The following is an 11,988-nucleotide window of genomic DNA, read 5'->3' as shown; positions in this document are numbered from 1 at the left end:
TTTGAGGAGAAAGTGAATCCTTTGTGTATATACAGATGAGTTTACAGTAACTAGTACAGTGTTCTCCCAAGCAAGCCCCCTTTAGCCATGTGCTCACTGAAAAGTTGGTCAAAATACAGAGGTTGCCACCCACCTAACAGCTTCTTCCCACCCAGGTTAAAAAAATGTGGAGATATTACAGTAGTAGTAATTTCCAAACAATGCAAGAGTATCAAAAGTGGATAAAAATAAAACTATAGAGGGTATAAAAAAAGCCTAACCGCACAACTACAGGCTATTCTAAAAAAAAAAAAAATATAACATTTCAAAGGCATGATCAGTGCATGATCACATGACTACAGACAATTAACAGACTTTCTCTTAGAACAAGATATTTTTGTCAAAATAACAGATATATGGTCATAGGGAGGAAAGGGAGAGTTTCAAGGCAAAAAGGGGGGAAGCAGACGTTAGTTTACTGATTAAAGGAGTACAACTAGTTTCAACATAATTCAATCATCTACAAAACATAAAAGTACAAAAATAATTAACTTCAAGACTCAGCAAAATTCCTTAGCTCATTACATTTCCCTTACTTCACTTACAAATAACAGAAATAAAAGAAACAAAAACAAATGTTGAACATTTTTGAACTAACATTATCAAATACTTGGGTATAACTGAGTTTGGATGTGCAACATTATAAACAACAAATCAAAACCAAAAAGAATGCCAAAATTAATCTTCCTCATTATTCCAGAGTCTCTCTCAGAGTATTATTGAATGAAATTACAGTATTGTTTTATTAGTGTGCTGATTTACAACATTGATGAAAAATCTTTTAAATGGTCAAATCTGGGTTTACATCTTATAAAGAATACAGACAAATGAACGGATTTTGGGTACTTTTAGATCAGAGCCCTTCTGGAGGTCTTACATTTTGTCCTGTGTTTTATTGGCAGGCTTTTAATGACACATTCTTATTTTGTCTTTGCAGGATGCATTCTAACCTGACTAAAGGTTTTGGTATGATCGGCCCTAAGGATTTCTTCCCACTCCTGGACTTTGCTTTCATGCCAAATAACTCTCTGACTTCCAGGTATGGAGCTCCTGTTCCTTAGTTGTGTCCCTGCTCCCTGTCAGCAGCTGTACCAAGGCTCTCTGATGTGTGCAGTGACAAATAGTTTGCGTTTCTTTTAAACATATAGGAAGTTCATTACTTTCCTGGAACAGATACATCTTGAGTTAAAAACTTGTCCCCTGAAAGCATGTTGTGGACAAAACTTTTTTCTCTGTGCGCAAGTAGTGAAATCTCTGCAGAGATCCCACTCTTTCCGCCACCCTCACCCTTTAAGCTCTGACAGGTAGCCTGTTGGAGTAAAGAGGATGTTTCTGACCTTTTCGCAGAGACAGTTGTTTTCACACAGAAAGCCAAAGATGCAGAATGCCGGCAATCAACAGGCTTTTTTACTTGGACTGCTATGCCTGATTTAGAAAGAAAATAAAATGGAAGACATTTGAAATATTTTGATTTGTTGCACCTGTACTTAGCTGACTTGAACTGAAATTTTTATAATCCGATTCTTGTTTCTAAAAGGAGTCAATTTGTTAAGGCATGCCTTAGTCATCAGGCAGTGTGATGGGAGTTCATTTTAGTAGTCTTTTAGTAAATGATTACCATGACAAGACAGTTGTAGAAATCTTCCAGAATGCTGGAAGTTTTCATTGCAAACTGGTTGTTTAATAGATGTTTTACAGTGAATGTTTTTGGCTGCAAAATGAAACATTGATTATGAAATCAAGGCAAATCTATTGTGGGTACAGTCAGCAGGAACAGCTACGAGACCTGTACCCCAGGCTGAAGGTTCTGGCATTTGGAGCGACACCAGAGAAAACATTACACACCTACTTCCCGTCCTTCCTGTCCAGAGCCACGCCCAACTGCCCTCCCAGCATGAAGAAAGAGGTGAGATCTCCCTTCCACCATATGCAATGGGTGTTCATACCATAAAAGAAATGAAAATTGTGTTTTCACATTTTTGTGTGTAGTAATAATAATAGACTAGGCGGGGGGGGGGTTGCATTAGAGTGTCAGCTCTTCTGGTGCAGAGACTGATGTAACTGACTCACTGTCCTCTGTACAGCACTGCTATATATGTTAGAGCTGTATAAATGTATAATAATATGTGACTCATTAGAATGTAAGCTCCTCTTGTGTACAGACTGAAGTGATCTATTGTTCACTGTACAGCACTGTGGTATATGTCTGAGCTATATAAATGCATAATAATAGTCTAGACTATGGAAGACATTACAGCACTGCCCTATATTTTGGAGGTATTTTAATAAATAATGATACTGTGTGAGAGTATTGGCAACATTAGAAATGTAATAGGCGCATGTTTTTTTTTTTTTTTTTCAACAAAGGTAAACTGTTATAGGTTAGTTTTTTTGTGTTTGTGACAGGTGCACTTAAGCTCTGCTATAACTGAATAATGAACATTGTTTCTTTCAGCTTTTGAACAGTCTCTATGAATGCCTGAATGTGGACCCACTTAGCTTCAGTGTGTGGCGGCAGCTTTACACCAAACATCTACCACAGTCCAGGTAATGGTCGCTGTGTGATATCTGTGTTTCCTCCATGTCTCCATTTCTTCTTCAAGAAAACCTTCAGAAGTCTTAAGAGGGTGCTGTTTCTAACATCACTAGTTCACTAGCTTGTAAGCCTGATCCAATGGTTCCAGTCCTGTGTGCAGATTAGGCATTCATACTTCACACTGTTGAATCACGCAAGCTTGTTTTTGTTCTGTGTTTAAGCCAGAGAAAACCAGGCAATTTAGAATTTCGAAAGTGGAAGGCTTTCTGTCTATAACAAATACACAACAAACTCAAGTAGCTTTCTGCCCGAACATATACCATGATGAAATTTGTAAAATAATTATTGAAAAGGAATAGTGCTTTTAGGTTAGCATTTAGAACCCTTGGTTTTCTGTGCTATACATTGTTTAAGATGGTGCATTTATACCATACATTTTTCTGAGTTTCTTACAAAATAAGGTGATTTTCCACCTAATTTATTTTGCAGCTTGCTCCTACAGCACCTTGTTTCTTCATGGGAAACAACTTCCAAACCAGTAAGTCCTAAAATCTTTTTTTTTTTTTTTTTTTTTTGCCATCGTGATATAATGCGAAGGACTGTTACCTTTTTTTCTGCACATATGATGACCTATAACCTTTTTCTGCCAATTATTGCTGCTATGAGCCTGTAAATTAGTTAATAAATTAAATAAGCTGCCCATTTACCCACCAAAATAAGTTCCCTTATTTTGGTGGGTAAAATTGGTCTTCTACTCATCCTGAGACCACGATAGACCATGTCAAACAAGATGGATAACTACAGCATATTACAGGTGAGATATTGGGGATTTTCAAGATGAAAAAGGCATGCTATTGAAAAGTTATTTTTTGTGACTGAACTGTCAACAATTACAGTTGCACTTTCCTGGTTCCCATGCAAAGTTACTTAGGCTGCTCACAGCAGAACAGGATTTACAGTTAGTGTTGTGGACATAAAAGGATTAACGTATCAGTTGCTCCCTTACTGAAGAATGTTATTAAGGTTGCAGATAAATAAGGAACCTAAAGCAGGTGGATTATTTGGTCCTGTGTTTTTCAGGTGAGGAAGGCTGTGCGGGAGACAGTTCAGTCATTCTGTGTGACAAATGAGGAATTCTCAGCCAAGTCTTCCCATTCAAAGGACATTGAAGTGTGCCAGTCAGTGTGTCAGGTAAGTGGCTGCTTTTAGATTATGGTTTTGTATGTTGGTATTTATGGTATGTTTTTTGTCTGTGATAGATTTAAGAAACAGTTTAAAATATTTCAATCAGTAGCCCTTTAATATGAAATAGGTCTTGTATGGATACATACAGAAAATATTCTTCAAAGATCTCTTAACTGTATATTCTAATTCAGGCTCTGCTACAGAAGATGAAGGGCCGAGGGTTCCCCTGGTTCCGGCTCTGTCTCATAGTGCTTGTCTTTCTCTCTGGTTTTCTTATCCATGATGTCCGGACAAGCGGCTCCATCCAAGGTCAGGATTTGCTGTAGTGCTAACTAGTTCCCATTTTGGGCAGAGAGGAAATGATTAAAAAATTCTGGGGGTGGAAGTACAGTACATTTTGTAGTCCTGCAAATACAGATTTACTAAAACAATTAGGAGTAAGGAGTTTGTGTAAAGGATGTAATCTGAGTGGCTAGGGTAGCCTAGGTGCCATAATGCCCAAATACAGACCTGGTGCACACACTTTCCTGTTCATATTCACACTTTTCTTTTGGTTTTAGCATCCTCATCAGTGAGAATCCTGCAACAGATGGGTGTGTTGTCAGTGTCACAGCAGGCATGGAGCAAAGTATCGCACTATGCTCTTCAGGGGCAAAGGTAGGTAAAATATCCTCTTTAGGGTTTGTGTTATCAGGCTTTGGCCTTGTCAGTGATCTTAATTTTGGCAACTGTTTCTTAGAACTTGTGCAATTCATTGATGTTTGTAACTGACCTGCTCGAGAGGTTTTGGTATTCCCATCAACTTGTATGTGCAGTAAAGCAGTTCTGAAGTGAACTGTCTACATTGGCCCTTAAACTATCCATGTGTTGGTTTTGCAGTCACTAAAACTGAAATGTTTTCTTTCCTTATTTTTTTTTATGTCATGCAGTTGGTTGGAAAGAAATGTTCCTGTATATTACGCCCAGGCAGTAGAGGTGTTGGGACCAGGACTGGAAGTGTTATGGGAGAAGAGTCGTGATGGGACCATATACATTGCTCAGATTCTTTCAACATATCTTGTATACTTAAGAGACAACTTTCCAGGTTTTATTCAATGGGTAAGATGCTCAGATACCTATCCTTAGTGTCTTCCTGTTTGCTTTCCTTACAATGTTGGCTGTTCTGGATGGGGGAGTTTAGGAAGGCGATGGGGTTGTCATTTACATGGCTTAGATCAGAATTTTTACGTAAGCATATCATGTTGGAGGGGGTGGTATCTTTGTGATGGGTGTAAATGAACTGGTAGAGCAACCAAGGGCAGAGTTTTCTATACCTTATTGATGGTCATATTAGAAGGTAATATTAGAACAAAAATTCAGTAAACAGCTTTCTATAAACGGGTATTGTTGGGTAATGTAACAAAAAGAATGATATGAGTCACTTTAGGACACATTGTTACTCTTAACCCCCCCTAGCAATATTCCAGAGTCACAATCGGGGGGTAGCTTTTAACTAAAAAAAAAAAACCTTCTACCTGACTTCGTTGCATGTGTCGGTGCGGGCGGGAGGATCAGCGGGAAAGTCAAATAATTTTGTATTGGATTCAATACAAAATGGCTGTATTGAGTCCAATACAAATAAATATTCATATATATATTTTTTTTATGTATGCTACTGTACAGTTATATTACATGTTTAAATATTTTTTAATTTTTTAACACATGTTGTGTTTTGTTATTTAAAGTTTATTTTGTCAATTTGTTAAATATATAAAATATGGGTGAGTTATGCCTAAGAATTATCGCCTACAATGAAAACTAAATTTCCATTCAAAAAATTGTACCGCTTTTTGCATGGAAATTTGGATGGAATTAGACCGCTAGGGAGGTTAATCTCATCTCACACGTTTCTTCTTTTTTTAGGTACGTGCCCAAATTCCTGACTCTGTCTACCAGTTTTTAGACTACCTACAAGAACTGCTTCTTCTTGTATATCACAATTATATTGTGCCCGCCACAATGTATTGCATGGCTGCTTTACAGAGAGCATGGCAGCAGTACATTGACTCTTGCAAGTAAGTGTGTTTACACTCTCTGTAATTGTAATAAAGACTATTTAATGTCTGCATTTCATAATGAATATGTTATTCCTTCTAGCGGGTTCCTCTTATCAGGTTAACTGATTTGACGTTTATCCTTTAACTTTTTTTTAACTTTTTGAATTTAAGATTTAATTAGGTAAGTACAAGGGAAACATACAATGTATACAGATAAAACATAGAGATCAAACAAACTGGTAATCAGTACAGTATACGTAAAAAAGAACCAAAAATGACAATAACCAATACAGCATATTTCCATCAAGCAGTTCAACAGTTCTTTTTTTATTTCACAACAGTTCTCTAAATAAAAAGTGAACACTAGCATGGGGTGGGAGGGGGGAAGTTCTAAATAGGGAATATGTGGTAGGACAGGGTATGGTTCCCTGAGTAGAGAAATATGGAGAGAATAGAACCAAGAAAAAAAAGATAAATAGTATGGGCCTTCTGGAGAGAAACCTACATCAATGAAAAGATTAAGTGTCAGCTTGAAGAGCTGTCAAATAATTTGAGGATTCACACATGGTCCAGTAGAACCATCTCTGATTGGTAGCTTCCTCAGTGCCTCTTAAGGAGGCAATCAGGTCTTCCATCACATATAGCTCATTGATACGTTGCAACCAGTGTATTAACCTTTTTTGAGCTGATACTCTTTAAAGCCTAATTCAAGACAAAACTTGTTTAGCTTTAGATAGAGCAAACAAGTGTTAGGTCAGTGGTTGTCAACTTTCAAAGTTTAGTGCACCTCAAATGACATCCCTGACATCACCAAAGGGCCATATATAATATTGTAATGCCACAGAAACCTGTCGGACACTTCAGTGTCTAAAAATGTCAGCTTTCACGTGACCTGCTGTAGTGTTTTTGTTTGTTTTGTGATGGAATGACTAGTTTTTATGTTTTTTTAATTGTTACCATTGATTTCTTCTCAGTGGGGAGGTGACTTGGCACTGCACAAGAGACCACCTGTCCAGCATCACCCAATCTTCATGGACGTTTGTCCAGAACACCACATTGGCCATTAAAGACTGGGCTGTAGCCATGATGTCAAGCCATTAGAGGCTAGCAGCTGTGATGAACAAGGAACTGACGATAACCAATGGCTTAATCTGGCTTTCACTCAAATCCCATAATACTTCTGTGAAAAGTGTTGCAGCTGTGATGGGACCAGCATGAAAATCTGGGATGAGAAGCCCATGAAATTCCCCAGTGACTTGCACATCCCTGTATGGAGATTGCTGCTGTCTCCACCTCCTGTCTTATAACATATTGAAGGAATCTGGCAGAGATGTGGGTGTACGAAAATTGTCACTGTTCTTTGGAAAGATAGATGCGTGTTTCAATCTTTTGTTCTCTGGGGATGTGTATGACATAAGTGGTACAATCTATTGTTTTCCTGTGGACTCTTCATTTTGTTTTTTGTTTGCCTTTTTTAAATGTGACTTGTCTTTCATTGTCCCGATTGTTCATTTCAAGTTCTGTGCGCAGTCATGAGTGTTGAGTGCAAGCCAATCAAAATGTCTGTTACTCTCAGTGCTTTTATCCCAACATCCTGGTATACAGGAAAACTGGATCTTTGCTTTTAGCCAAATAAAGACATTTTTTCATTTTTCTGTATGCTCTGTCAAGCTGTAAAACCATATATGTCACTTTCCTGAGTCAGGAAATCTCCACTATCTAACGCTGGAAAGTATTCTTTGGCTTTTTTTCCTCTGTGGTTTTAAAGCCATATTTGGTTGAATAAACTCACCAGTATTTCAGAATTCAACAGAGTCTGTATGTTTTGACAGTGTGAGCTCAGTATGGTAGTCTGGTTTACTCCAGGTATTTAGGTTATGTTTAAACCTCTGTTTTCTCAGGCATTTTTAAGTGTTTTTACAGCCTGCAAATTGCTTTGTAAAATAATTAGACCTATTTTTGCAGGCAGTAAGATTTGCAAGCGGTTATTCAGAAGCTCCACGCAAGGGTGGTTTAGCCACAAAATGCCTTTATAGACTTGCACTGAACTGATCATGAATGCTTGTGCAGATGCTTTTGATGCAGGTGTTTAATCCCCTTTTTTTTTTTTTTTTTTTTTTTTTTTTTTTTTTTTTTTTTTTTGTTTAGTCAGGGTATATTAAAGAGTCTATACTTGTACAGAGGCATTTGCATCTATAAGCATTTTTTTTGCCTCAAACGATCCAGGATGCATAGCTTTGCATAGTAGGAATCCACGAGCAGTAAGAGCTGCAGTTTTTTTTTTTTTTTTACCACAAATCTCAACAAAAGCAGATAATAGAAAAAGGAAAGGAAAGCAGGGTTTGCGGCACTTTTTCAGAGAACTGAGTGCCAACCCTTAATGTACAACAGCAAATAATAGAAAAAGGAAAGGAAAGCAGGGTTTTCGGCACATATTTTTATTGGATTAATAAACTGTTGGTGCTTTGAGAAATAAGTGTGACTAACACAATTAAACATAAAACCTTACTGCAGCCTGCAAATGTGGCCGTGGCTTATCTAACTATATATATATATATATATATATATATATATATATATATATAACGCATGGAGACATTTTAAACAAACTTGCTATACATGACTGAGACTCATGTGAGTGCACCAGTCATCCTTATACAGCACTGCTATATGTCAGAGCTTTATTTGTATGTATGTATGTGTGTATGTCATCACTAGGAAACTCATGGAGACATTTTAACCAGATTTGCTAGACTCGGACTCATGTGAGTGCACCGCTGATCTTTGTACAGTGGTGTGGTATATGTCAGAGGTATATATGCATGTATGTATGTGTGTATGTATTGCTCAGTGACAGTGTGCCTTTTGCGTAACACTATAGCTTTTTTTGATTCCTTTTCCTGTATAAATATAAAATTGCAATAAATAAATACCCGGGCAACGCCAGGTAATCTGCTAGTTATAATATAAAATTATCAAATGAGAATATAATTATACCAGACATAGTCAGGATTAATACTGAACCGTCATGGATGGTGGATTAACATCACTAGGCATTAGGCCTAAGCTTAAAAATCAATAAATGTTTTTGAATGTTAATGTATTAGAGGTCCATAAAAAGAACTCTCATATCAATTATTCACTTTAAGATTGTACAAAGGACAAGAGGATGCTCTTTGCTTCTGGAGGAAAAGAAGTTTGATCTCCAAATAAGGAAGGGATTCTTCACTGTAAGGTCTGTGAAAATGTGCAATCAGCTCCCTCAGGAAGCAATTTTAGCAACTTTTTACTACTTTATACTAATATAAATTAGTATAATCTATAGATTGCTTTCAGAAAAAGCTGGTTGCTTTTCTGGAAGCACAGAATATAATTGGGTATTAAAGCTTTAAAGTAAGGATTACATGCTGATCCAGGGGACATCCGATTGCCTCATGCAATCCGAAAGGACATTTTTTCCCTGTTGGAGCAAACTGAATCATGAAGGTTTATTTGTTTTTTTTTTTTGCCTTCTTCTGGATTAACTACGAGGGGTTGCTGAGAAGTTCCTGGCTTTGCTGCCTCCTAGATGAAAAAGAAAAATGAGTGTGGGGACATATGACAGCCTAATATCTTAGTATGTAACTGTGCAAATATCAGGTCTTTGCAATTCTTAAAACTGGTTTTTCTTTTAGTGAGAAGCTGTGATGGCAGGGGCACAAGCAAGTTTCATGTTGTTGGAGTTACAGGCCGTCATGAAGTTTTTGTTTCTCCAGAGAAAGTCAGCAAAGGACATTCACACTGAAATGTCACAAACACTGGGGGAGAAGTGTCCTTCCTACAGCACTGTCAAAACCTGGATATCTCGTTTCAAGACTGGGCATTTCAGTCAAAGATGAGCCCGGCAGTGGGCGCCTCCCAACCTCAACTGACTCAGCAACCTGCAATGCTGTCCATGTGCTGATTATTGAGGACCAGTGAAATCCGCAAAAAAGATAGCCCAGATACTTGACATCTCACAGGAGCATGTTGGATTTGTTATCACCACTATCCTAGACGTCCAAGCTTTCAGCGAAGTGGGTGCCGAAATGTTTGAACAGTGATCAGAAGAAGGAATGAGTTGAAGCATCCAAAGCTGCACAGGACTTTTTTGCTAGGTTAGTGACTGAGGATGAAACCTGACTCCACATCTATGATCCTGAAACCAAGGAACAGTCAAAGGAATGGCGCCACAGTGGGTCCCCGCGGCTGAAGAAGTCCTGAACCCAGATACTGGCCAAAAAAGTCATAGTGTTTGTTTTCTAGGACAAAGACGGTATTCTGTTAGTGGATTACCAACCTCGGCTCTAGTATCACCGCACAGTATTATACTAACCTCCTGGACCAGCTAAAGGAGGCAATTAAGACGAAACGCCGTGGAAAGTTGACCTAAGGGATCCCTTTTTTGCAGGACAATGCACCTGCGCACACGTCCAACGTTGTGGCTGCCAAATTGAACACCCTGGGTTTCCAATTAGTCCACCATCCCCCCTATTCACCTGACCTGGCCCCTTCAGACTAATATCTGTTTCTGAGTTTGAAGAAACACCTGAAGGGTCAACGTTTTGAGGACATTTCTGACGTCAAAGATGCTGCTGAGAGCTGGTTTGCGGCCAAACCAAAGGACTTTTATTTGAACCTTCAAGAAAAGCTGCAACTATGCTGTACCAAATGCATCAGTTTCATTGGGGAATATGTTGATTAAATGTGTTTTTTCATAACTCTGGCTCTCCTTTCTGGGAAAAGCCAGGAACTACTCAGCACCCCCTTGTATGTCTGTAGGTTTTTTTTTACCTGTCATATGTTTATTTTTCTAATGGTTGAACTTGATGGACTTATGTCTTCATTTTCAACCTAACTGCCTATTTGCATTGGTCATGTAAGTTTAAAATCTTCCCTATGAATATTTCATATTTACATGTCTGGCCAGCAGGTTGTATTTGGTACTTTGATCCTTTTTCTTTAAAAGCTTCTGGACCACTGACCAGGAATGAATATGCATCTTAGGGCTTTAGCCGATTGTTACACACGTGTGTACGGCAATTTTCATTTTTGCTTTATGTAATTTCACACCACAGAAACCAAAACAAAATCAGAATTACATTTGGACAACTAGCATTTCTATCATTTTTCAGATGTAATTACACTTCAATTACTTTTGTTCACTCTAAAAGCAGAAAAAACTGCACTGATATTGAGTAGTTTTCACTAAGCAAGTACTGCAAAAAAAAAAAAAAAAAGTTGCACTCTGGATATTTTTTGGATGGCTTTTAGAATTGTTCACAACTGCCATGATATCATTTTGATAAACTTATGCACTCTCACGACATTTATTTTTTGCATTATACTGCATTTTATTGATAATAGAGTCAAATTGCTGTGTAAAGTCTTCTCCAGCACGCTCTTTCTTGTCAAGATCTGGACATGACCAATCCATGTGTAAAAAAAAAAAAAAAAAAAGTCTCATGCTCCATAAACCACCACTAAAAATTTGAATCTGATTCTTTCCGTCTTGGGCTTGGCCTATGCCATTAGGAAAGAAAAAACAATTGATTGAAAAAATGTGCCAATCAATACCTTCAAGTAGTGAGCTGAATAGCTATGTTTTTTTTTTAGTCATTTTTTAGCTATATAACATTATAGCATTACAACATACCAGACCCTAGGCCTGATAAACTGAAGCATTCCTATGTCATAACCCCCGCATGCTTAGTAGGCACCAGTCATGATCTGTTCAGGGAATTTTATTTATTGGGTGTAACTGTCTGTGGTATATTTAAATGCCATAGAATATGTATAGGATTTCTGCTGCACATTTTGATTTCATCAAGCGTTGGTGGTATAGTGGTGAGCATAGCTGCCTTCCAAGCAGTTGACCCGGGTTCGATTCCCGGCCAACGCATACATTTTTGTTTTTTTTACCATTATTGGAGCACTCCAACAACCCCCTCCAAAATATATGTGTGTATATATATATATATATATATATATATATACATACACACACACACACATATATATAATTTTACTATATATACTACCCTGTTTCCCCTATAATAAGGCACTGTCTTATATTTTTTGAAATGCCAAAATATGCCCTAGGTCTTATTTTCAGGGGGATGTCTTATTTTTTTGAAGAAGACTACAGTACACATTTATTGTTGAAAATCACTC

General features: G+C 37.7%; 1 protein-coding gene and 1 non-coding gene across 2 annotated transcripts in view; both read left to right on the top strand.

Moving 5' to 3' along the window:
* The window catches only part of TMEM214 (transmembrane protein 214), a 13,614-nt gene extending 6,013 nt beyond the window's left edge, over positions 1-7,601 (top strand). The window contains exons 6-15 of the mRNA XM_072409732.1: positions 942-1,078; positions 1,804-1,945; positions 2,495-2,586; positions 3,065-3,113; positions 3,656-3,766; positions 3,952-4,069; positions 4,321-4,417; positions 4,690-4,858; positions 5,663-5,814; positions 6,771-7,601. Of these exons, the coding sequence (XP_072265833.1) occupies positions 942-1,078; positions 1,804-1,945; positions 2,495-2,586; positions 3,065-3,113; positions 3,656-3,766; positions 3,952-4,069; positions 4,321-4,417; positions 4,690-4,858; positions 5,663-5,814; positions 6,771-6,897 (1,194 nt within the window). The 3' untranslated portion in view covers positions 6,898-7,601. The remainder of the gene's footprint in view (positions 1-941; positions 1,079-1,803; positions 1,946-2,494; positions 2,587-3,064; positions 3,114-3,655; positions 3,767-3,951; positions 4,070-4,320; positions 4,418-4,689; positions 4,859-5,662; positions 5,815-6,770) is intronic.
* A 4,043-nt stretch (positions 7,602-11,644) lies between these two features.
* TRNAG-UCC (transfer RNA glycine (anticodon UCC)) lies at positions 11,645-11,716 on the top strand. Its single transcript has one exon. It is a non-coding gene; the product is annotated as a tRNA-Gly (tRNA).
* The last annotated feature ends 272 nt before the right edge of the window (positions 11,717-11,988 follow it).

Source organism: Pyxicephalus adspersus, chromosome 4, assembly GCF_032062135.1.
Source record: "Pyxicephalus adspersus chromosome 4, UCB_Pads_2.0, whole genome shotgun sequence".
Lineage (NCBI taxonomy): Eukaryota > Metazoa > Chordata > Amphibia > Anura > Pyxicephalidae > Pyxicephalus > Pyxicephalus adspersus.
The sequence above is the reverse complement of the archived record's forward strand: the minus strand, read 5'-3'. Positions and strand labels throughout refer to the sequence as shown.